Source organism: Eptesicus fuscus, chromosome 15, assembly GCF_027574615.1.
Source record: "Eptesicus fuscus isolate TK198812 chromosome 15, DD_ASM_mEF_20220401, whole genome shotgun sequence".
Classification (NCBI taxonomy): Eukaryota; Metazoa; Chordata; class Mammalia; order Chiroptera; family Vespertilionidae; genus Eptesicus; species Eptesicus fuscus.
Window position 1 is genome coordinate 32,008,439 of NC_072487.1, and position 24,257 is coordinate 32,032,695.

Below are 24,257 nucleotides of genomic sequence, written 5' to 3' on the forward strand. Positions count from 1 at the left end.
TTTCATCATTTAAAAGACACATTGCGTTAGCAACACATGATCTGAATACTTGCATGTACACTTAACTGTGTCGAGTCACACTCGACATTCGAGTGCAAAAGGTTAAGCCTTCTCTGATATTTGAGAAATACTTTCCTATTATCTGACTTATTTTGAAAATTGCTGTTTGTTCTTTATGACATTTTTATTTGAGTACAATATGATAGGTAGGGATCTGTATGAGTTAGGATTCAATGCAGCTGTACACAATGGTAACCTCCCAAATAACAGTGTCTTTAAAAAATAGAAGTACGCTTGGCCTCACATAAAAGAAATCCAGTAGTCACCAGTCCAGAGTTGGCTCCAGGACATTTTCAAGAACCTAGCTCCCTCTCACCTCACTACTGTCACCTAACTCTACGTGTATCAATCACTACAAAGTGGCTAACAGAGCTCCAGCGTCATGCATGCTCTCCGGGCAGCAGAATAAAGGGAGGAAAAGGGTAAATTTCCTCTCATTTAAGGAAGTTTTTCCTCTGTCAAGAAACTAAAATTGTCTACTTTTTTTTTGGTATCACTTGTTTAAAAAGCAGTCCTTTACACATTGACTTTCAATGCCACCTTTATCAAAAACTAAATTCTTAGGTAACTTAATTTTTGAGGCCCCCCCTCCCCCATTACACCCATCCATTTGCTTACTGATGCATGAGAACGACATAGCTTTCCTTTTCAACTTTTAATTTCTGATATACTGCAGCTGGCTATTTATCCCACCACTACCCACCCCCACCATACAAAGAAAACTCATAGCTATTTTATTTTTTAAAATTTCTTGATATATAAGATTTTTATTGTATAATAAGTATAAAGACTGTACTGTACTCTTGAGTAATTATGCAGTTACACATATAATAGTATACGAGCGCATTAGGAAATAGTATAACAGATAAGAGTATAATATGACTTGATTTGCCTCAGATATTGCAAATTTAATGAGCTTTGGCTTTAGTATTAGTTCTATTGGTTAAGGTCATTGTTATTTATATTCTCCAAAATTAGTGTTAAAAGGAGCACAAAAGGCGACCTTGATGGGAAAATGACAATATGACACCCAATAAAGTCCAAATACTTAAGAAGATGAATGACAAGAAATTACTTCTGGAATTCATATGGTCCAATTTTCTTTTTTTTTTTTAAATTCTTTATTGTTCAAAGTATTACATATGTCTTCTTTGTCCCCCATTGACCTCTCCCTGCCCACTTCTGCCCCCCCCCCAGCATAAGCCCTTACCGCCTTACTGTCTGTGTCCACTCGTTATGCTTATATGCATGCATACAAGTCCTTTAGTTGATCTCTTACCCACCTCCCCCCTCCACTTTCCCTCTGAAGTTTGATGGTCTGTTTGATGCTTTTGTGTCTCTGGATCTCGTTCTGTTCATCAGTTTATGTTGCTCATTTTCCACAAATGAGTGAGATTATGTGATACTTATCTTTCTCAGACTGGCATATTTCACTAGCATAATGCTCTCCAGGTCCATCCATGCTGTTGCAAATGGTAAGAGTTCTTTTTTTTCTTTTTTTTTTTACAGCAGTGTAGTATTCCATTGTATATATGTACCACAGCTTTTTTATCCACCCATCTACTGATGGACACTTGGGTTGTTTCCATACCTTAGCTATTGTAAATTGTGCTGCTATGAACATAGGGGTGCATATATCCTTTCTGATTGGTGTTTCTAGTTTCTTGGGGTATATTCCTAGAATTGGGATCACTGGGTCAAATGGTAGTTCCAGTTTTAATTTTTTGAGGAAACGCCATACTGTTTTCCACAGTGGCTGCACCAGTCTGCATTCCCACCAGCAGTGCACGAGGGTTCCTTTTTCTCTGCATCCTCGCCAGCACTTGTCCTTTGTTAATTTGTTGATGACAGCCATTCTGACAGGTGTGAGATGGTCCCTCATTGTTGTTTTGATTTGCATCTCTCGGATGATTAGTGACTTTGAGCATTTTTTCATATGTCTCTTGGCTTTCTGTATGTCCTCTTTCGAAAAGTGTTTATTTAGGTCCTTTGCCCATTTTTTGATTGGATTGTTTATCTTTCTTTTGTTAAGTTGTTCCCTATACATTTTGGAGATTAAACTCTTATCAGAGATAACATTGGCAAATATGTTCTCCCATGCAGTGGGCTTTTTTATTGTTTTGTTGATGGTTTCTTTTGCTGTGCAGAACTTTTTATTTTGATGTAGTCCCACTTATTTATTTTCTCCTTAGTTTCCATTGTCCTAGGAGATGTAGCAGTAAAGATATTGCTGCAAGATATGTCTGATATTTTGTTACCTATGGATTCTTCTAAGATTTTTATGATTTCCCGTCTTAGTTTAAGTCTTTTATTCATTTTGAATTTATTTTTGTGTATGGTATAAGTTAACAGTATTTTTTTGGAAGAGCTCATATTAAAACAAATATTTAGTAATTTTATTTTGTAACCAGTTTTCTTTCTCAGTGCTCTACTTAGTGTAAGTTTTAAATTGATTCTCTTGATTCTTTCAGACCCACAATCAAACCGCCTCCTTTCTAATATTTAAGCCTCTTATTTATTTTCATGCTTCACTACATTGGTTAGAACTCTAAGAACAATGTCAGTTAATAAAGATTTGGGCAAACTCTTTAGTTGGTGTTATTTGTGACTTTAAATTAATTTTAAACTTAAGCCCATATTGACTTTTTGGTCAATACAAATATTCCTTATTGTAATAAAGACTTAGCCAAGATTGCTAAAAGTTTTTATTTTAGTGAAAGGTTTTGGCTTTTTTCTCTTGCACTTTATTTTCTGTATTGATAAAAGGTAGTACATTTTTTCCTTCAACATGTTAAAATGATATTAATATTAATGACTAGAGGAGTTGATAATCATATGGGACCTAGAGCCAGAATGCCTGAGGTCAAATCCTATCTCTACCATATAAGAGTTTTGTACAGGTGGTATTTTTCTGCTTGTTATCTCGATTACTCCCTTGTAAAGTGAGGAATAGGGTAATAAGCCAGGGTTGTTGTGAAGATTAGATGTTAATGTATATAAAATTCTTAGAACAGTGCCAAATACATGGTAAATATGAGCATCACCATAATTATTTTTGTTTAGTTTGGACTAACCTTATCTATAATAATAAAAGTGTAATATGCTAATTAGACCGGAAGTCCTTCTGGATGACCTTCTGGATGAAACTGGGGCTGCAAGGGAAGCCCGGATCCTGGGTGCTGGCGGCTGGAGGGAAGCCCAGGTCCCAGGTGCCAGAGGGAAGCTGGTGCTGGCAGCCGGGGGAATGAAAGCCTACTCTTGCACGAATTTTGTGCATCGGGCCTCTAGTATTATCATATTATGCTATTATTTTGTTTATTATATTATGAATAAAAAGCATAGTATGGAAAGGTTAAATAGTATTTCTAAAGAGATAAAGTTAATAAGTGTTCTAACCAAGATTTAAACCAAGGTCATCTCCCTCCTCCCTCCATACTCATAATGAAATTTAATATTTATTTTGGGAGTATCATTGTCAAGGTTATTATTGCCTTATATTGGCTTTGTAAATGTTTTAGGCAGTAATCCCATCTTTTCCTCTGTTCTGGACCAGTTTACTAGTAAGTAGCATAGAAACTACCTGTTCCTCAGATGTTCGATAAACTATTGCTTGTAGACCATCTGGGATCCTTAATTATTTTGGAGGAAATTCTAAAGTGCTTCAAAGTTTTTCTCAGAGCCAAGTCAAAGAGTCTTGATCTACACTTAGGGAACCAACATTTAGTGGCTGTGTTTTGTGCGGAAGGGATTATTCTGGGATTGTTGGGTAAAAAGACATGAATAAGGCATCCAAAGGAGTTTACTGATTTAGAGTTGGATAGGACTGGTTCCAAAAGAGCAGATAAACAACATATGGCAAGAAGTTAAGATAATGAAAGGAAGCTATGCTTAATCAATTATTGTGGGCTAGAGTGATCCCATACCCCTTATGGTGCAGGTGGGGTTTGAAGCAGGCTTTTAAGAGTAGCTAAGATTGCCCTAGCTGGTTTGGCTCAGTGGATAGAGCGTCAGCCTGCAGACTGAAAGGTCCTGGGTTCTATTCGCGTCAAGGGCACATGCCAGGGGTTGTGGGCTCAATCCCCAGTAGGGGGCATGCAGGAGGCAGAAAATCAATGATTCTCTCTCATCATTGATATTTCTATCTTTCTCCTCCCTTCCTCTCTGAAATCAATAAAAATATATTTTAAAAAATAAGAGTAGCTAAGATTAATTAGTAAGAGAAAGGGATATATGCCCCTGCTTGCCTTGAAAGCAGGATTTCAGAGCTCATATATTGAGAAAACGTGACATGCCTTTGTCCTTTTCCCCTTCCTTTTTCTAGTCATAGGGAGCAGCACAATGCAGAGCAATGAGAATAGACTTTGAAGCAGTCCAGCTGGAAGGGAGCTTAAGCAAACCCCCCAGTAACTCTGAGCCTCAAGTTTCCTGTTTATAGAATGAATGTAACAAACCCCACCTCACGCTACAGCCGTGTGGAACAAACGAGGTACAGGGTGTGGAAATGCTCAACAAAGGTAGCTACTTGCTCAGTTGCCCCACTTCTCTTTGTTACAGGCAACTGTTGATCAGTCAAAATGGCAACACGAATTGCAGCAACAAATCAAAAGTGGCATGGGGAGAGAAGGGGGTCCTAATATGTGGTGGCAGGAGAAGATACTACTTTGGGTGGTAGGCACACAGTGCAATATACAGATTTTGTAACACAGGAACCCACACCTGAAACCTATATGTTCATGTTGACCAATATCATCTCAATAAATTTAATTTAAAAAAATTTAAAAAACATTTTAAAATTCCTCCTCCAACCGCCCTATGCAGATTGATGTATTAGCACTCATTCCTCCACCTACAAACCACGTGGGCCTACTAACTCCTCATTTCCAGCTCTGCCATATTCATTGATGACATGTTCATTCACTAGCCTTTTAAAGAGGCTGTTCCCTTTGTTTGGAATGACCTTTTCCTCTTCTTTCCTTTCTATGTTGAAAGCTCTTATTTTTCTTCCAAGGCTCGAGTCCAGTGCAATGTCTCCTATGAGGGATCTCCCAGACAACATGAGTTGCTTGTTTCTCCGGGATACCACAGCATTTGAGCAGATCCCTTCTCCTTGCACTGCAAGCTCTCTCAAGGCTGTGTCTACAGTTTGTTTATTTTTGCACCTTCCCCTTTTGCCAATCAACGATGACTGGCTTACAGCAGATGCTCGTAAGTGTTAGCTGCGTGTGCACGTATGAATGAATTCCCACACCAAGGCTTGCAGACATCTGGTTCCACCAGATCAGCTGCAGGGCAGAAACAAAAAATGAGTCTCTAGAACAGCTCTTGACAGCCAAGTCGTTATTTTATACTCTTCCAGTGGAAGCTCCCGCTTTTTTTGTTGTTATAGCTGGTGAAACCACATCGGAGCAATTATCCCCGACTGAGTGAATTCAAGTGGATAGTTTATAATCTCTAGAAACCACAAGGAGAAAGCTGACGATCTGAGGAAACTCTACCCAGAAAGACTGTAGATGCCGTAATATTTAGCTTCCCTAAAGAGACATTCACAGTGAAATTAAATTTAAATCTCAGAGAAGCAGCTTATTCAAGGAAAGTAGGAAGAATTTTACATTCTTATGAAGAAATGAGGAAGTGAACTTTCTCTTGCCCTCATATCATAATTGGAAAAACGTTTTATAAACCGGAAGATCTAAACCACTTGTCAGAGTGGGAAACATACAGTCAGCTAAACAGTACCAAGTGTTTGTCTGTCCTTTTCACATCTGTACTGCTCTGAGATGTCATGCTCTTTGTTTTATGTAATTTAGGAAGCGACCATGATTTTATGATCGTATTGATTCAGTTGGTTAATTCAGTAAACGTTATCAATCAGAAACTACGTGCTGAGTGCTGTGCTGGAAACAGTAGACATGAATTTCACAGGAAAGAGTTGAGATTTTTAAAAGAACAAGACCTACTAATCCTTTTCCTGGGATTCCTAGTAACCGTGCGTTCTCTGGCTGCTTGTCACCTTCCTGCCTGGAGAAATTCCTAGGGGACCCGAAGGATTCCTCAGACAAGCGTTGCACATAAATTTCAGGGAACAGTGGGTTCCTAGAGAAGCTGTTAGAGAAGTGACATACTCTTTCATTAAAGGCAGAATGAAATGTTACTTCCTTCTGATTTGAGAGTATTGGTCACAGAGGTGTTTAAAATTTCATTATGGAGTTGGTTTCGGTGTTTATTTGTTCTTTCTGCCGTGATCATGTGTGGGGAGAAGGATGTGGAAGAAAAGAGGGAGTTGTTTACAAAAATGAAGCTGACTCAGTGGCTAGAAAGATGAGCTCAGTTTGTCCTTTTACTTTGTTTTGAACAGCGGATATGGCAAATAGGCCTTCCGTGTCTGAGCTGGGATGATGCTGATGGTGAGTACCGTCAAATGGACTCTTCACAGACCCTGCTGTGTACCAGGTCCTCCAGGGGAAGCCCAGATAAGGAGGACACTCTGCCCTTGGACAGCCTGGCCAAATGGATAAGAATGGGGCACAAATGAGAAAATAAGCTAAGTGCTGTAAGAGAAGTACAAAGCGCTGTTGAGTTAGTGAAGCGAGGGAGGTGACATAGGCCAGTTGCGGGGGCAGTCAGGAAAGGTGCCATTTGAAGTGGACATTAATTAATAAATTAGGTAATATTTTTGGTGGCAGAAGGGGAGCTTTATCGCTTCGGAAGTCCTGATCTTTTATTTCACATTTCTTTGGACACCATAATTATAAGCCCCTTCGGAGAGTAGCTGGTAGTTAGCTTGGCTGCAGTGTGGTATCGGTTTAGCGAGCTAAGAGTTGGTTGGTTGGAGCAGGAATGTGCCTGAGGGATTTATAGTTTCAGACAGGAGTGTCTGTACTTTCATATTCAGTGGGGGAATCTTGGAAGGTTAGAGCAGAGCGTTGCAATGACTGTACATGCTCTCCATTAATGTAACCTGACAGCTTGGAAGAGTGTGAAGTCCTTTTCAATTGCAGGAGCAGGTAACAGAGGAGAGATTGTCACAGTTGTCCAGTTAAGATGTAATGAAACCATAGGATGAACAAGGTCAAGGGACTCCAGGGAAGAGTTCCTAGACTTGACAACAAAAGATGATTCATAAAAAAAAGAAAAAGAAAAAATTGATACATTGGATGTCATCAAAATTTAAACTTTTGCTCTGCGAAATTTTGTTAAGAGAAAGAAAAGACAAAGCTACAGAATGGGAGAAAATATTTGTAGACCACATATCTGACAAAGGACCAGTATATAGAATCTATGAAGAACTTTCAAAACTCAATAGTAAAAAACAAAAACAATCCAATTTGAAAATGTGTAAAAGACATAAACAGGCATTCGCTGAAGGGGATGTACAGGTGGTAAATAAGTACATGAAAAGGTGTTCAGCATCATTAGCCATCAGGAAAGTGCAAATTAAACCCACAGTGAGCATTACCATACAGCGATAAGAATATCTAAAGGAAAAAATGATGACTGTCCAAATATTGACAAGGATGTGGAAGAAAGGACTCATTTGTCTATTGCTGATGGGAATATTAAGTGAAACAGAATTTGGTAGTTTCTCATAAAACTATAGTGTAATTTATCATCCTTCTAAAAGTTCAGGAAATGATATTCACATAAAGATGATTGACAGGAAAGTACTGAGGTCAAATGACAACGGTTACTATGAGAAAAAAAAAAGGCAATAAAAGGCAGAATAACAGTTCTACCAACAATAAAAGCATGCTAGAAAGACAAGCTACAAAAATATTTCTGTAAGATTAATTTGCAAAATAAATTAAGAGACATTAAGAAAATTATACAGGACATGAAAGAATTAACACCAATCAGAATTAGGAGAACTCAAAAATGAAATGACAGAATTTAAGAAATAATTAGAAATAAAATGTATATTTAAAAATGAAATAATTGTTAGAAATGAAAGCTAAATTAGGAATAAAAAATACATCAAATAAAGAAAAAATAAAGTTTTAAAATGTAAAAGGATATGTAAGAAGAGATAAAATGAATTCGAAAGAAAGTTGCAAATGTTGAAGATAAAAAAACGTTCAAAAATACACGTAAGAGTCTCTGAAGCAGACATCAGAAAAGAAAAAAACACAAACAAACAAACAAAACAAATACTAAAATAATAATTAAGAAAATTTTGTTGAAATAAATTGAAAACATATACTGAAAAAATGTACATTATACCTGAAAATACTGGCCTAGAATGACCAGCATAAGACACATTCTGGTAAAAATTACTGGCCTTTAAAGAAAGGGAAACATCTTTTGGATATCTAGACAAGGTGAGTATATTATTGTCAGAGAGTAGATTACCACTAGACTTTTTGATGCTCTATGTGAGAATAGAATAGCGTAACATATTCCATTGGAATACCACAGATCTGAAAGAAAAAACATGTTAGCCAGGGACTTTATATCCAGAAAACCTGACCTTCAAAAATAAGAAGACAAAGACAGCTATTCAGGTGCAAGAATTTGGGGAATATTTTTCCAATGACTCTTCCCAAGGAAGCGCCTAAAGGATTTGTTTCAGTGAGCCCTTCCTAAGATTCTGCCAGAGGACGACTTTGGACAATCGAAATGACTAGAGAGACAAGTACGTAGAACTGTTGGTGGGCACTAAATTGTTATTAAATGAGGGCCCAGAGGGGATAGTATTACTATGTAATGGCTGTGTGATTTGGTTGTGTGGACTTGGTAAAATTAAAAATCAAAATGTAGAGGAAGGGGATAGCATTTGTAAGCAAAACAAAACAAAACCCCCCATCAAACTCAAAACCAAAACCAAATGACCAGACAGCTGTTATTCTGAAACTAATGTCCTAAAAGCCTTTTTTCCATCTCTCTGACTTTCTCACACATGGTAGCTACCCCAATTCTCACTTCTAAAACCTTTTCCAAATCCCTTTCTTCCTTTTTCTGCTTACCTTCGTTTTCTTTTCATTTCTCTTCTGCTGTTAACATTGGGCCCCTTTCAACCTGAAAAAATTAATCCATTTTCAGTTTTCTTCACTATCATTGCTCTAGCTAGCAAAATCCTAGAACCTAATCTTTCAAATACAGAATTCTCCTTACCGGGTAGAGGAGAGGAAGAAACTGTGAATATATCATTTATTACTATTTTGTCATATCTCATAGGGGATTGTGTTATTAATGTGATCAGTATTGGTGCCTAATTTTAATATTAGTTATCTTTTTAAAACCATAATCATGTTCTTTTTAACACTCATTTTCTGTGGTTAAATTTGTTAAAAATAATAACTGCACAGCTATCCATATGATTTACTCCCATCCATATATGTGCTGCCTATACCGTCATTTTTTAGTTACCTGTTTCTAGGAAACACGTTGTTTAGGTAGACTAGCTTCCTATTTCTAGATAGGAAAATATTAAAAGGGTCACTTAGCAAAGACTTGGCATAAATGCCATATTATTAGGTCTTAAGTACTCTCTGTCCATGGATTTATATGTGAAACTGTATTTTAGAACTTCTGTTCTAGACCCTGCCTGATATATAATACTAGAAGCCCGTTGCACGAAGTTTCGTGCAATAGACTTTTCCTTCACCTGGCTGCCGGCACCAGTTTTCCGCCAGCAGCAGTTTTCCTCAGAGCACCTCCAGCCAGCACGATCGGCCACCCCAAGAGGAACTCCGATTGGGAGGCGCTCTGATCGGCGGGTGACCAGAGGAAAACTTCTGCTGACGGAAAACTGGTGCCAGCAGCCACACAATCGGCCACCCCGAGTTCCGCCACCAGCGTCTTCCGCCGGCCCCATGGGTCCTTCTGCAGGAGTCCCTCACAAGTCCCCGCCCCCCGCTCCTACCGCCCGCCAATCGGCCACCCTGAGTCCTGCCCCCCGCGCCTCCAGCCGGCCCAATCGTGGGCGTAGCCGAGTGATGCAATTTGCATATTACCTTTTTATTATGTAGGAGGATTCTTAGTCAGTGTAGTAGTTTTCTTACGGAGATTGAATTTCTGTATTTGCATAGGCTGAAAGGAGAGGGGTATATATAAGGAGAAGTAGGGCATTTTGTAATTAAAGTCAAGGGCAATTCTCTTGACCTTACCCTGAGGCAGTGGTCAGCAAACTCATTAGTCAACAGAGCCAAATATCAACAATACAACGATTGAAATTTCTTTTGAGAGCCAAATTTTTTAAACTTAAACTTCTTCTAACGCCACTTCTTCAAAATAGACTCGCCCAGGCCGTGGTATTTTCTGGAAGAGCCACACTCAAGGGGCCAAAGAGCCGCATGTGGCTCGCGAGCCACAGTTTGCTGACCACTGCCCTGAGGCATTTTCCAGGGTTACCTGTGTGTACTGGTAAATATGGTAGGTCCTGGATTTCTCCGTGTACCTTTAGAAGTTTTGTCAAATGAGGCTGAAGTGGAGGATAGAGCAAGGCATGTGGATTTGCCATCGTTATGATGTTCTTTGAGAGTCCCCTGGGGGAACAAGTGGCTTTTCCTCAAGGAGGGAGTGACGGGGCTCTAGGCTTTCCTAAAAGGGACTATATTTTGTGCACTGGAAGTTACTCTGCTTGTTGCTTTGTTGCCACCAGCAGAGCAGGCCTTGCCCTATGAAGAAGCAGCAAAGAGTGTCACTGATGAGAATCAAGTTCAAAAGCACAATTACATTAGCCCTGGCCAGTGCAGCCCAGTTGGTTGCATACACAGAAAGGTGGTGGGTTCCATTCCCAGTCAGGGTTTGATCCTCAGTTGGAGCTTGTGTGAGAGGTAACAGATTGATCTCTCTCTCTCTCTCTCTCTCTCTCTATCAATCTCTCTCTCTCTCTCTCTCTCTCAAATAAAACAAACAAAAATAAAACCAAACAAACAATAAAACCATGTCCTCAGGTGAGGATTTAAAAAAAATAAGCCCAATGATAGTAAATACACAGAAGCAGCCAGCCTTCTGTGCCACTGAAGAGATGAAATGAGATGTTTGGCAAGGGAGTCAAAGTGTGTAGTTATTATTATTATTATTACTAATAATAATAACTTGCTGGAAAGATAGGTGCCCTATACCTTGGTACAATGTACATTGAAAATGTATTTGATTTTTGAATATTCTCAATAAACACATTTACCTCTGAATGTATTAGTACCTGATTTTAGCCATATTAAAATTAGTATCTGATATTAGCCATAAAAAAATAAAAAATAAAGAAAATGGTCTCCACACCATCCCTGTTTTTCCCAGTGTAGTAGTATTTCCTGGTCTTGGATTTATATATATTCTTTAATTATTTAGTGTATTCTTTCCTTTTTCTAACATAAATTCTTTAAATTTAAAAAGACATATTTCTAGATTAATATGATATTCTCCTCTAAAATAGCTGCACTTTCTTCTTGATCCCATTCATTAACAGGAATCATTTAGAATGGTGTTTTTTTTTTTAATGTACTAACATGGTCAAGGTCAGGATAGGAAATCAACACAAGAAGATTTTACATTAGCAAACAAAAATGTAAGAAAACATTCATTTCCATGAGTGATTTAAAAACTGAGAATGAACATAATAATTATATTTATTATATTGGATGCAGTAATTTCTAAATAAATATTTTTAAATGAATTAAGTACCAGCTAATATCTGATAAATGAAAAAGTGTTAAGAATAGTGATACCCACCAAGAATGAGAATGCCGTAGAGTATGTTAGTGATGGTAGTGTATCTTTTGTTTGATTGCTTTTTTTAACCCAATGAATAGTTTTCTTGTCTTTTCTGACTATAAAAATAAGTAGTCACTTAGAAAATTCAAACAAGGCAGAAAAATAAAAATGACTCCAAATCTCTCTATCCAGAGGAAACAACTGATGACATTTTGGTGTATATCTTTTTAAACAACTTTCTACAAAGATAAACACAATATTAAATTGCTACAATAACATTACCCATGCTGTTCTGCAACCTGAACACAGATGTATCATGTTTAATTTAATCAACCACGTAAGGAATGGACTCTCAGCTTTAAGATACACATCCTTAAATATATATCCATCCACACTTGATAAAGTATATCCTGGAAGAAACTGTTATGAGTAGAATGTCTAGCAGAGAGTACATAGATTTTAAATTTTAAACCATATGGCCAAAATACATTTCAGGAATATAGAAATTTACATTCTCAGTAATGGCACTCATTGATTTCTCACAGCCTTTCCAATGTTTGATACTGTCAACATATATTTTTTTAGAATTTTGCTATTGACATTTCCCAGTTGTCAATTGCCTACTGACCCCTCTTGCTACCTTCTTATTAGGGATGTTTATGTCTTCTTATATTTCAGAGCTAATTGTATATTGGGGATATTAAGTCATTGTTATGTATGTTGAAAACATATGCCTAGCTTATCATTGCTTTTCAACTTTGTTTCAAGTATTAAATTTTTTTGCCACAGGTATATTTTAAAATTTGAAGTAGTTCCCAGTACTTTCTGGATATAGGGCATACTTAAAAGGACTTCCCCCACCATATTTAAAAAGAAAATAGGGAGAGGATAAAGAAAAGAGGATGTATGGCTAAGCGTTTTGCAATTCATAAAAGTAGGAAAAACAACAACTCAATGTATACCCTAATTAAATCACAAACAAACAACAACAAAAGAAAAAAGTCAAAAGTCTATCTGGTTAAGGAGGATTGAGTAATACATTTTTAAACTTATCTATTCTGGGGCGGGATTCAGTCAATAAATGGAAAATGATTTCACTCATTCAGAAAATATTAAGTATTAGGTACTGTGCTAAGCTTTGATGCAGAGAGAAAAAAAAAGAGAATGAACCCAAAAATAAAGTGAAATTTCCCTGCTCACAAAGAGCGCACAGACTGTAATATTCATGTTTGTACAAGGAGCTGAGGAAGACTAGGATCTCCTTCCTTCTTCATCCTATCTCATTCTACTTCAAAACCATAAGAAAAACAAGTGGTAAATGCTAAAAATCCTGATTTTTTGAAAAAATGTTTCTTGTGATTTTAAGAAAACATATTGTCTCAGAGAGCCCCAAACTCCCTTCTTCTGCATCTGTGTTCACGGCTGCCTCCCTGTGAGGACACGTTGATGCCTTTGAGACACTGACTGGGCTAAAATAACAACCTGTAATCGTATTTTATGCCAAGAAAATGTTTTCAAAACATCTGCACTATTTAACCAGCCAAGATGTTTCATGAAAAATATCTGTGAATGCCTCCATCAGGAGATACTCATTCATATGAAGTAGTGGTTAAAAATATTTGAAAACATTTAATCATCTTAACTCTGTGTGTGTTTTTTGAATGTGTGTGCACGAATGTGCATATGCTCATGTGTAACACTGGTATTTTATAAATAACTAGAGGCCCGGTGCATGAAATTTGTGCACTCAAGGCGGGGGAAGGGGGGTGTCCCTCAACCCAGCCTGTGCCCTCTCGCAGTCCAGAAGTCCTCAGAGGATGTCCAACTGCTGTGGACGTCCTTAGCACTCCCGCCACTGCCACTGTGCTAACCAGCTGTGAGCCCAGCTCAGGGCTTCTGGCTGAGCAACACTCCCCCTTGGGAGCGCACTGACCACCAGGGGGCAGCTCCTGCGTTAAGCGTCTGCCCCCTGGTGGTCAGTGCACATCATAGTGACCAGTTGTTCTGCCGTTTGGTCGATTTGCATATTAGCCTTTTATTATATAGGATTATGTTTTTATTATAATTCAATTTAATATACATACTATAATTGATTTTGTAAAGGGGAATGGAAGACATTAAAGATAAGAGCTAAGAATCTCTATATATAAAAGGCTAATATGGTAAGTGTCCGACTGGTCACTATGATGTGCACTGACCAACAGGGGGCAGACACTCAGCACAGGAGCTGCCGAGCTGCAGTGACTTGGCAGTGGTGGTTCTTGGATGATGCACCCCGAAACCAGAGAGGAGGGAGCCTGATTCCTCGCTGGGCCACACAATTCCACCTTCGGTCATGGGTTATGTTGTTGCTGGGGCACCGTGGGCCCCAAATCTCGTTTACTGCACACTTGCATTTGCGTTCCACACCCTGTACAACAGCAACCTTGCAGAGTGCCCTCTCGCACTCCAGGACACCTTGGAGGGTGTCGGAGAGCCAATTTCGGGCTGATCCCCGCAGACCAGGCCAAGGGACCCAACCTGGCGGAGGGACCCCGCTCACTCTGCAGACACTGGAAGGGACCATGGGAGACTGGCTCCAGAGCGTGTCCGGCCCATCTTGCCCAGTCCCACCCCACCAGCCACCTTCAAATTAATTTCCTTTCAATGTGCATGAATCCATGAACCAGGTCACTAGTTACTTTATAATCAGAGAACTAGTAATACTCTCTTATTGTTTTAATAGATTTTAGAAATTATTTAAACTTTATTCTTCAGTCTTAACAAAGCATCAATATTTTCATTTTACATAATGAAAAAATGTGACTCCAAATGTTTAGGTGATTAAAGCTCCTCAATTAGTAAGTATCTATAATAATAAAAGTGTAATATGCTCATTAGACCAGACGTCTTTCCAGACGTCCTTCTGGACGAAGCTGGGGCTGCGAGGGAAACCTGGGTCCCAGGTGCCTGCTGGCGGCCAGAGGGAAGCCCGGGTCCTGGGTGCCAGAGGGAAGCCAGTGCCGGCAGCTGGGGGAAGGAAGGCTTACTCTTGCACGAATTTCATGCATCGGGCCTCTAGTCAAAGATAAAACAAAGTCATTGCTTTTTCCACCACACTACAGCTGCCCCAATGCTGACGGCATTAGTGAGTGAGTTCCCAGTTATCTATGCATGAATCTAATGAGACCCTAGTCACTTACCATGGGCCCTTCTTGGGAAGCTTTGTATCACACTCACCTTGGCACAATGTGGTAGGAGCAACATGGGCTTTGGAGTCAACTTCAACCCTGGGCTTGAATTCCAGCTTTGCTGCATATTAGCTGTGCATATTTGGACTTAAACTCTGCCTGGTCTTCACCTAGGAACATTGGCAGTGATGATACTTACAATGGAATTTTTTGTGATATCTTTGGCACATAGTAGGTGCTCAGTCACCCACAGTGACATTACCTGGTCTCTCCTAGGATGGCATCGAGAGATACAGAATGGCCCCGGCCAGTGTGTGTCAGTGGTTAGAATGTCATCCTGTGCACTGGAGGGTCACAGGTTCGATACTCGGTCAAGGGCACGTACCTGAATTGCAGGTTCCATTTGCAGGTTTCCATCTCCAGCCCTGTTGAGGGAGGCTACCAATGGATATGTCTCTCTCACATAGATGTTTCTCTCTCTCCTCTCCCTCTCTTTCCTTCTCTTCCCCTCCCCCCCCCCCCAAAAAAAAAAACCCCACAAAAAACAAACAAAAAACCCATCCTCACTTATCGGATGACAATTTTAAAAGAGAGAGAGAGAGAGAGAGATATAAAATGATTTTGGGAATGTAGGGTTATGGGTAATGGAGCCCTGGACATAAAGGCAAGAGCCAATCGGAGTCTGTTTTAAGGGTGTTAAACACCTGCGAAGAATTGGTATTCGGCCATATAGTCATTTCTTTAACTCTGATCCTCAGATTCCCATATGTCCCAGGAGAAATTGTATTAAGAAAAAAGAAATGAGGTGCCTTGAGAACATGAGAAAATGTAGGAATGCATTTAGGCATTGATGAGCCTTTTTACAATGCTCAAAATGGATTTTCCTAATCCTTTTCTTTTTCCCCACCCTTTACAGCTGATGGCGTCTGTGTCTTTAAATGCCTACTCAACAGAGACACCGAGTGTTGCCGGGTGGGGAAGGAATCCGTCTTGATTACCCTGGGGTACAACAGTGCTCTGCTGAAGTTTGAGTCTTATGCTGGTAAGTTTTGTGCTTGTCATGACCCCCTGTCTTTTCTGAAAATGAATCTCCTGATTGGTTGACTTTCTGCTGTTACTGATTGGTTGGCTTTCAGCAGAATGTTTCCTGATGTGAGTTGTCCTAGATTAAAATAATGATATAAAACTGGTTCTGGGGCTTACCTGATACCAAGGCTGGAGCACAATCAGCCTTTTGCTAGACCATGAGAACGTTTTTATCCTCCCCCCTTTGGGTTCTCCTTCATCCAGAGCTGATTTTCCTTGAAGAGGAGGCTGTTTGCAGAAATGTGATTTCCCGTTTCAGTGCCAGTCAGAATGATTTCATCCTATTTTTGTCTTGGAATCATTTGTCGAACATTTGTAGACTCTGGACAACAAATGTCAAGCAATAGAGAGGTAAACTAACGTGTAACTAGAGCCATTTTAAGAAAGGGTTAAAAGGCACCCTGGGGGATTTCCAGCCCAGTAAAGGCAATCAGGGTTAACAAGGCCAAGGGTCTACCTTTAATGGTCTGTCGTCGTTTCTCTAACTTAGATATAAAGTATTCCATTTCATGGTGTTAATCCACACAATACAAAGTACAGATTCTCCTCTGGGTAGTTAAAATGTCCGAAGTTGTTTCATATTATGGCAACTACTTACGATAAAGAAGTTAACCTGGTTTGTAGTTTCTGAACTGACTCAGAGTCAGCCAGAGAGAGCAAGTTGTTTTATCATATACCTCTTCATCTATTCATCATCCCTGGTGAGACACATTTCATTTTAAGAAAGAAATCGCCGGTGAAAGAACAGGGAGCGATTGTGCAGTAGGAAGACTGAATGGAAAGCCTTTCTTCTAATGTGTTCACACTTGGAACACTTAATGTTCAAGGAAGTCATGCTGGTCAGCTCCACATAGAATGCATATTTCCACAGTGTCCGTGTTTCAGGCATAAGGTACTGTTCAGAGTTGGTATGTAGAGTCTAAACAGGGTTAGGAATTTTATTTTTTAGGGGCTTTCAAATTGAACTGCCTTCACTGTCTGGACAAAAACTTTTCTTTGAGTCTTTCTTTAAATTGCAGTGAAATAGAAATTTTGAGATTCCAGTAGACAAAGTCCAAAGATATTGGGATCCATTTTACTGCGCTGCTTCCAGCCCTCTAATTAAATAGCCTAGGTAGTCGTGAGGCCCAAAACCAACTCAGTATTGAGGGCCAACAACAGGAGCTGTTGGTCCTACACGAAGGCCCCTGTAAGTAACATCTGATGCCTTAGCTGACAAGGAGAGAGTGAACGGACCCTTTTCGTTACATTCCTTCATACAGAGATTTTGGACTTAGTAATGAAATTCAGGTTCCATGTGCTTTTGCCTAACTTAGAATACAAATGACTAAGGTTCTACTTAATGTGTTTATACCAAGCAAAAAAGCAAGAAGGGAACTTTTAAATAGGGAGCTTATAGGTGGGACTAATTCTGATGTCGTGAATTCATTATTGGTTCAGTGTGTAACCTATGTTTCAGAAACGAGCACAGAGACCTTGGCTTACCTTGCTTTAGGACACTGGCTATAATTGTTTAGTCTCCTTCGTTCTGTAAGAAGGAAAAATAATTGATACCAAGAATTTCAGACTCTGCTTGAGAATTTTCCCAAGGGTACCTTATACCACCTTCCTGTTCTGGAGTTTGTGTCTTCCTTGATTTTGCTAGGATTGGATCGCAGCACCATATGGATTCCAAGTACAGATGTTTGCAAATTAATGATCCTCCTTAGTTTAATTTAGTAATAGTTTTCAAAAGCAACTAATGTCCCTAGGGAGTTGGTTGCTTGTCTGATTTTCCTGGCCCTAGAAACTGAACAAGCCAAGCAGCTGGTCCCTCATTCTGGATCTGTCAGGGCAGGTTGTGGTCCGAAGGACCGGAGTCCACAGCTACAGGCTGGTTGTGTGGCAACTGAGGAACAAGCTGGCTGTGACTCGGTGGGTCCCAGAGGGCCCAGATCCCAGGTGGCAGGGGGATCCTGTCATTTGTCAGCTTGGGCATTGACAGAAAGCTGTGTAGTGGTGTCACTGTACATCAGACACAATTGCTACATTTTTGAGATGTGCTCTGCTTTTCTGGAGTGAGATGATGTGGCATTTGAAATGTGAGGCTGCGATTTTATATTTAGAAGTGAACAGCTGCCAACTTTCTAGAGCTTGGGTAAGAAAGAAAACCCAACTCTATTGGGAAGTTGACCAGTAGTGATAATTAGGCACCACTAGGAAAGGAATCATCAAATACCCAAATATACCTATAAGGAATATTTCTTTCCTTCCTCCTCTCCTTCTTCAGAATTGTGACTCAGTGCTCTCCAAGCCTGATTTGGTCACATGTCAAATAATCTCCAGTATTCTCAGAGACCACTGTGAAATCTGGCACATTAAATCTCACTGTATTTTAAAAGCAGTGGGAATATTTAATAATGACAGATGTCAACAGAGAAAAAAGTTTTCATGAAATGGATTTAAAATCTATGACAAACTGACTGTGAATGTACTAGATATGTGCAGGGTTTATTTCCTGTTCATTCATTCATTCATTCATTCATTCAACAAATATTTATTGAGAGCCTATTATGTGCCAAGCACTTAGTTATGTGCAAAAGATACAGCACTGAGTAAATAGAAGTCCTTACAAATATGTAGCTAACATTTTATGAGGACACAGACAATAAATGAACATACTGGTAGATAGTGAAAATAAACCAGGGAAAGAGACAGAGAATGACTGGGGACTAAGTGTGTATACTCTTCATAGGTACTTTCTGAGGGAAAGCCTCACTGATTAGCTGCCATTGTAGTATGGAGCTGTAGTGAACGAGGGAAGGAGCAGGGCCCTGTGTGTGTCAGGGTAAGGGTGGTCCAGACCGAGGAACAGAACTACAAAGACCCTGAGGCAGGTTGTACTTGAAGAATGGGACTGAGAGCAGAGGGCCCAGATGGAATGAGGGGGGAGAACAATGAGACTGGAGGCCAGATCATGGGAGACGTTGGAGACCATGGTGAGCATCTTGGTTTTTCCTCTGAGGAGGACTGAAAGCATCTGAGGGCCTGCAGCAGAGGCCCAGCATTGTCTGGGTCTTACTTAATTTTTATATACTTTTTAAAGGTAGGCATTTATACCTTCTCTCATAATTCTCACAGCAGAATTATTGTTGTTTATTCCCATTTTTAAGCAAAGCTATTAAGGCTCATAGGTTCGAAGGAAATTGCCCACGTGACAAAAAGAAAATGTAAGGCCCGTGTTCTTTCAACAGCTTCCAAACCTCCCCTTCACTCTTCACTGGTTGACATTTCACCTAGAAAACTCATATTTTGAATTGGGGTAACACAGCCGTGGAAAGCCAACTTTTATCAGCATTTCACTAATGGAGAAAAAGAAATAAAGGTACTGGTGGTCCTTATTCTAGGAGTTTATGAATCAAGAGAAATTTCTTTATCCTTTTTTATTTTGAAAAAAAAAATTCCAATTTAGAAGTTTCATAAACAACACTGAGAATTTCTGGATATCCTTTAAGCAGATTCATTAATTTATAATAGTTTGTCACAGTTGATTTATCTATGAGTATATGTGTGTACATATGTAAATACATACTATCATTTTATTTCTGAAACCGTGTGAGAGTAATTTGCAATGTCATACTCCTTTACTCCTTAGTTCTTCACAGTTATACCCCCATCTTATATAATAAAAGCCTAATATGCTAAGTGTCCAGTTGTCCGGTTGTCCATTCAACCAATCAAAGCATAATATGCTAATGATAAGCTAAGGCCGCTCAACCACTTGCTATGATGTGCACTGACCACCAGGGGGCAGACAGTTAACCGGTCGACCAGTCGCTATGATGTGCACTGACCACCAGGGGGCAGACGCTCCAACCTGTAGGTTAGCTTGCTGCTGGGGTCCGGCCTATCAGGACTGAGTGAGATGGGCTGGACATGCCCTGGAGCCCTCCTGTGGTCCCTCCCCAGCCCTGATTGTGCACTGGTGCACAGGTTCTTTGGCCTGGCCTGTGTCCTCTCGCAATCTGGGACCCCTTGGGGGATTTCGGACAGCCGGTTTCGGCCCGATCCCACAGGCCAGGCCAACGGACCCCACTGGTGCACAAATTCGTGCACTGGCCCTCTAGTAAACAAGAATATTCTCTTTTGTAACAACAGTAGTATTACCAAACTCAGGAATTTAGCATCTCTATAATATTTATATTTAATCTACAGTTCATAGTCCAGTTTCATAAATTATCCCAATAATGTCTTTTATAGCACTTTTCTCTCTCTAGTACTACATCTGGCCTGGGATCATGTATTGTGCTTAGCTGTCATGTCTCTTCAGACTCTTTAATTTGGTTGAGTTCCTCCTTTTTCTTTCTTTGGTGACATTAAGATATTTGGAGAAGAGGGATCAGTTATTTTTATAGAATATTCTCCAATTGGGGCTTTTCTAATATTTCCTTGTGAAAAGATTCAGGTTATGCATCCCCAGTCGGAAAACTACCTGTCTAACATTGTGTCCTTCTCAGAATATCACCTCAGCAAGCACTGAGGTCTACCTACTCGTTGTTGGTAGTATGAGTTTTGATCACCAGGTCAAGGAATTTTCTATTTTCTTCACTATACAGTTACTGTGCTTTCCCTGATAAATGTAAATAGTAAGGAGTCTGGGTCAGTGCACTTTGGTATCATGCAAATATCCTGTTCCTCATCAAATAGCTCAAACTTAGTATATATTTATTATCCATTGCTTTGGATGTGAAGTTGATTTTTTTTTTTTGACATGTTAACCTTGTATCCTGTAATAATCTTGCTAAGTCGCTTAATTCTTGTAGGGTTGTGTTTTTTTTTATAGATTCCCTAGGATTTTCTACATAAGTGATTGCATCATCTGTGATTAGAGACAGTTTTACATTTCCCTTTCCTACCTATATTTGTTGTTTGAGTGTGTGTGTGTGTGTGTGTGTGTGTGTGTGTGATTTTTTGTTGTTGTTATTGTTTTTTGCTTATTGCACCAGCTAGACCTTCTAGTACAATGTTGCAGAGAAGAAGTTAGAGCGGACCTCCTTACCTTGTTCATGATCTCAGGAAAAGTGTTCAGTTTTCACTATTAGTTGTAGGGTTTTTGTTGTTGATGTTCTTTATCAGATTGAGTAAAGTCCATTATATTCCTAACTTGCTCATAGTTTCTATCTTGAATTGTATTTTAATGCAAGATAGAAACTCTGTCTGAATCTATGAAGATGATTGAATTATTTATGTTTAGCCTATTAATATTATTAATTAAATTGATTGAGTTTTAAATGTTGAAACAACCTTGAATTTCTGAGTTAAACTTTGTCATGACGTTTGAGCTTTTTATATAGAGCTAAATTAGATTTGCTAGAATTTTATAAATATTTTTATGTCTATGCTTCTAAGGTATTGCTTTGTAGTTTTCTTAATGTCTTTGTCTGATTTGGGTATCAGAGTAATATTGGTCTTATAAAATAAGAGCATTTCCCCTAACCTTCTCTTTTGGTGAGTTCTTTGTAAAGAATTTGGCATCATTTCTTCTTTAAACGTTTGTTAAAATTAACAACCAAATTAAAATGGATCTTGATTTTTTTTGTGTGTGAGAAGGTTTTAACTACAAAGTCAGTTTATTTAATACACATAAATCTATTTAATGTATCTTCTATTGAATGAGCTTTAATTGTCTTTCATGGAATTTATCTATTTCATCTAGGTTGTCAAATTAATTGCTATTAAGTCATTCATAATATTTCTTTATGTCAGTATGATCTGTAATAATGTTCTTTCTCTCATTTCTTATATAGATAATATATGTTTTTATTAATTTACTTAGAGGCTTCTCAACTTTATTAATCCTTTCAATGAAACAGCTTTTTGGTTCATTCATTTTTCTCCATTTTCTGTCTTATTGATTCTTGCTTTTATCTTTATTTTCTTCCTTCTCATTACTTTGATTCTCTGATTGCTATTTTCTCTTTAACTTTTTAAATATATATATTTTTACTGATTTCAGAGAGGAGGGCGGCGGGAGAGATAGAAACATTAATGATGAAAGAAAATCATGAATTGGCTGCCTCCTGCACTCCCCCTATTGGGGATCATGCCTGCAGCCTAGGCATGTGCCAGACCAGAAATCGAACCATGACCTCCTAGTTCACAGGTTGACACTCAGCCACTGAACCACACCGGTGATGCTTCTATTTAACTTTTTAAGGAAGAGGCTTAAATCATTAATTTGAGTCCTTTCTTTTTCTAATACATGCGATACAATTCTTTCTGTATACTGTTCTAGCTGCATCCCATACATTTGGTATATTGTGTTTTCCTTGCCCTACAGTTCAAAATAATTTGTGTTGTTATTTGTTCTTTGGCCTATGATTATTTTTGATCCATGAATTATTTAGAATTATATTGTTTAATTTTGAAACACTTGGATATTTTCCAGATCACTTTCTGTATTTTTATTGAACTCCTCTGTGATGTGAATGAAAATGTGGTTTGTATGATATCAGTGGTTTCAAATTTGTTGGAGTTTGTTTTATGGCTCACAACATGGTATATCTTGGTGAATGTTCCATATGCACTTGAAAAGAATATGTGTTCTGTTATTATTGTGTGAACTATTCTCTCAATATCAGGCCAAGTGGATTGATCTTTAATGATTCTTGGTCTACTTGTTTATCAATTTTTTTGAGAGAGGAGATTTGAAATTACCGACTATAACTGGATTTTGTCTGTTGTAGTTGTTTATGACCCTTTGCGATATGAAAGTTGATATTCTATTGAGTATATGTGAGGTTATGCTTCAGATAATGACTCAAGGAAGCGAACAGTGAGGATCCAAGTTTCTAGTAGCTGTTTTTCAATTTTTTTTTCTTTTATGAGGAAAACTCATACTTGAGTCAAACCCAGCTGGAGCATGCCTGCTCCCTTCCTCCCTGCTCTCAGCATTTATTACAGTAACCATATTTTCTGGTTCCTATTTCCTGTTGAATAGTCTATCTGCATACTACTGAAATGTTTATGGGATCAAACCTACAACCTTTTGGCGTATGGGACGACGCTCCAACCAACTGAGGTACCCTGTCAGGACACACCCTATTCTTCTTTTAAATGCTTTCACATGCTTTATCTTGCTGGGTCATGTCAAAGGAACTTGTATCATATAATAGGTTAACACAAAAGAAAATGTTTAAACATCTTTAAAATATTTAAATTTATTTATAAAAATTATTAATGCACTGTGTTGGTGATGATGTGGGGAAATAGGTAGGTATTATTACACATCCCTGTGGAGAGTAAATTGTAACAGTCTATAGAGGGCACTTTGGCATTATAGTTCAAAATTAACCTGGGCCCGTCATTTGATCTCATTTTTAGTGATTTAACCCACAAACATACAAATAGGAGAAATGAAATGTAATAAAATATTAACATTGACTCATTGTAACAGTAAATACTGAAAACAACCAAAATGTCCATCATTAGGCTATTGGTGATTTGGAATACCTGCAGATGTTTAAAATATATATACTTTGTTACCAACCAAGAGCCTGCCCCCTCAATTCTTCCCACCTTCTCTTTATGAGAAGACTCCCTATGGTTCACAGGTAAGGTAGTGATGGCCCCAAACCAAGGTGGTTCTTATAAAATTGGATATTTTGGTGTGTCCTTATGGAGTCATGGACCATATAGGAAGAGGCAATATCTTAAATTAAACCCATCTCAGGGAAGGGAACTCTTTTAAAACTATTTATTGATGAGAAGAAAATGTTGGTCTGTCCATTTAAACAATTGCCAGATCTATTGGGATGTGTAGTCAATGGCAGTCTTACATTAAAATTGAGTTAAAATCTGTTGCTAGTAGCCTGAAATTCAGAAACTATTCCTCTACTGAAATAACTTGCAAGAGGTCTATGTCCAGGCCAGTTTGCAAATTTCACAATATACCTGAAGCGTAATACTCAACCTCTTTATAAACAAGTAGTATTATAGAGTAAAACATCTATATTCAGCAGCAAGAATAGTAACATGGGTAAACGTTTTTCTGAGGGAAAAAATTTAAGATGACAAAACATCTCCGGTGATCAGTGTGCTAATGAAACATATTCCCAAGAACTCACAGATACAGTAATGGTACCCATAGTCTGTGCATGTCACTGCCCATCACACAGATATGTGGATGAGGAGCGAGGGGAGGGGGCAAAGTGGTGCTTCCAGGTCCCCAGAATGGAGAACTGAAACAATATTTGTCTAGGAATGCCTATAGCTCTAATATGTTGATCACCACCCCCTTTCACTGTGCTG

The 24,257-nt window shown here is 38.7% G+C and overlaps 1 protein-coding gene across 1 annotated transcript in view; it reads left to right on the top strand.

Annotated features, from left to right (window-relative positions):
• The window catches only part of LOC103289210 (histone-arginine methyltransferase CARM1-like), a 225,313-nt gene that overhangs the window by 80,217 nt on the left and 120,839 nt on the right, over nucleotides 1–24,257 (top strand). Inside the window, exon 2 of the mRNA XM_028150526.2 lies at nucleotides 15,799–15,924. Coding sequence (XP_028006327.1) covers nucleotides 15,799–15,924 — 126 coding nt within the window. The remainder of the gene's footprint in view (nucleotides 1–15,798; nucleotides 15,925–24,257) is intronic.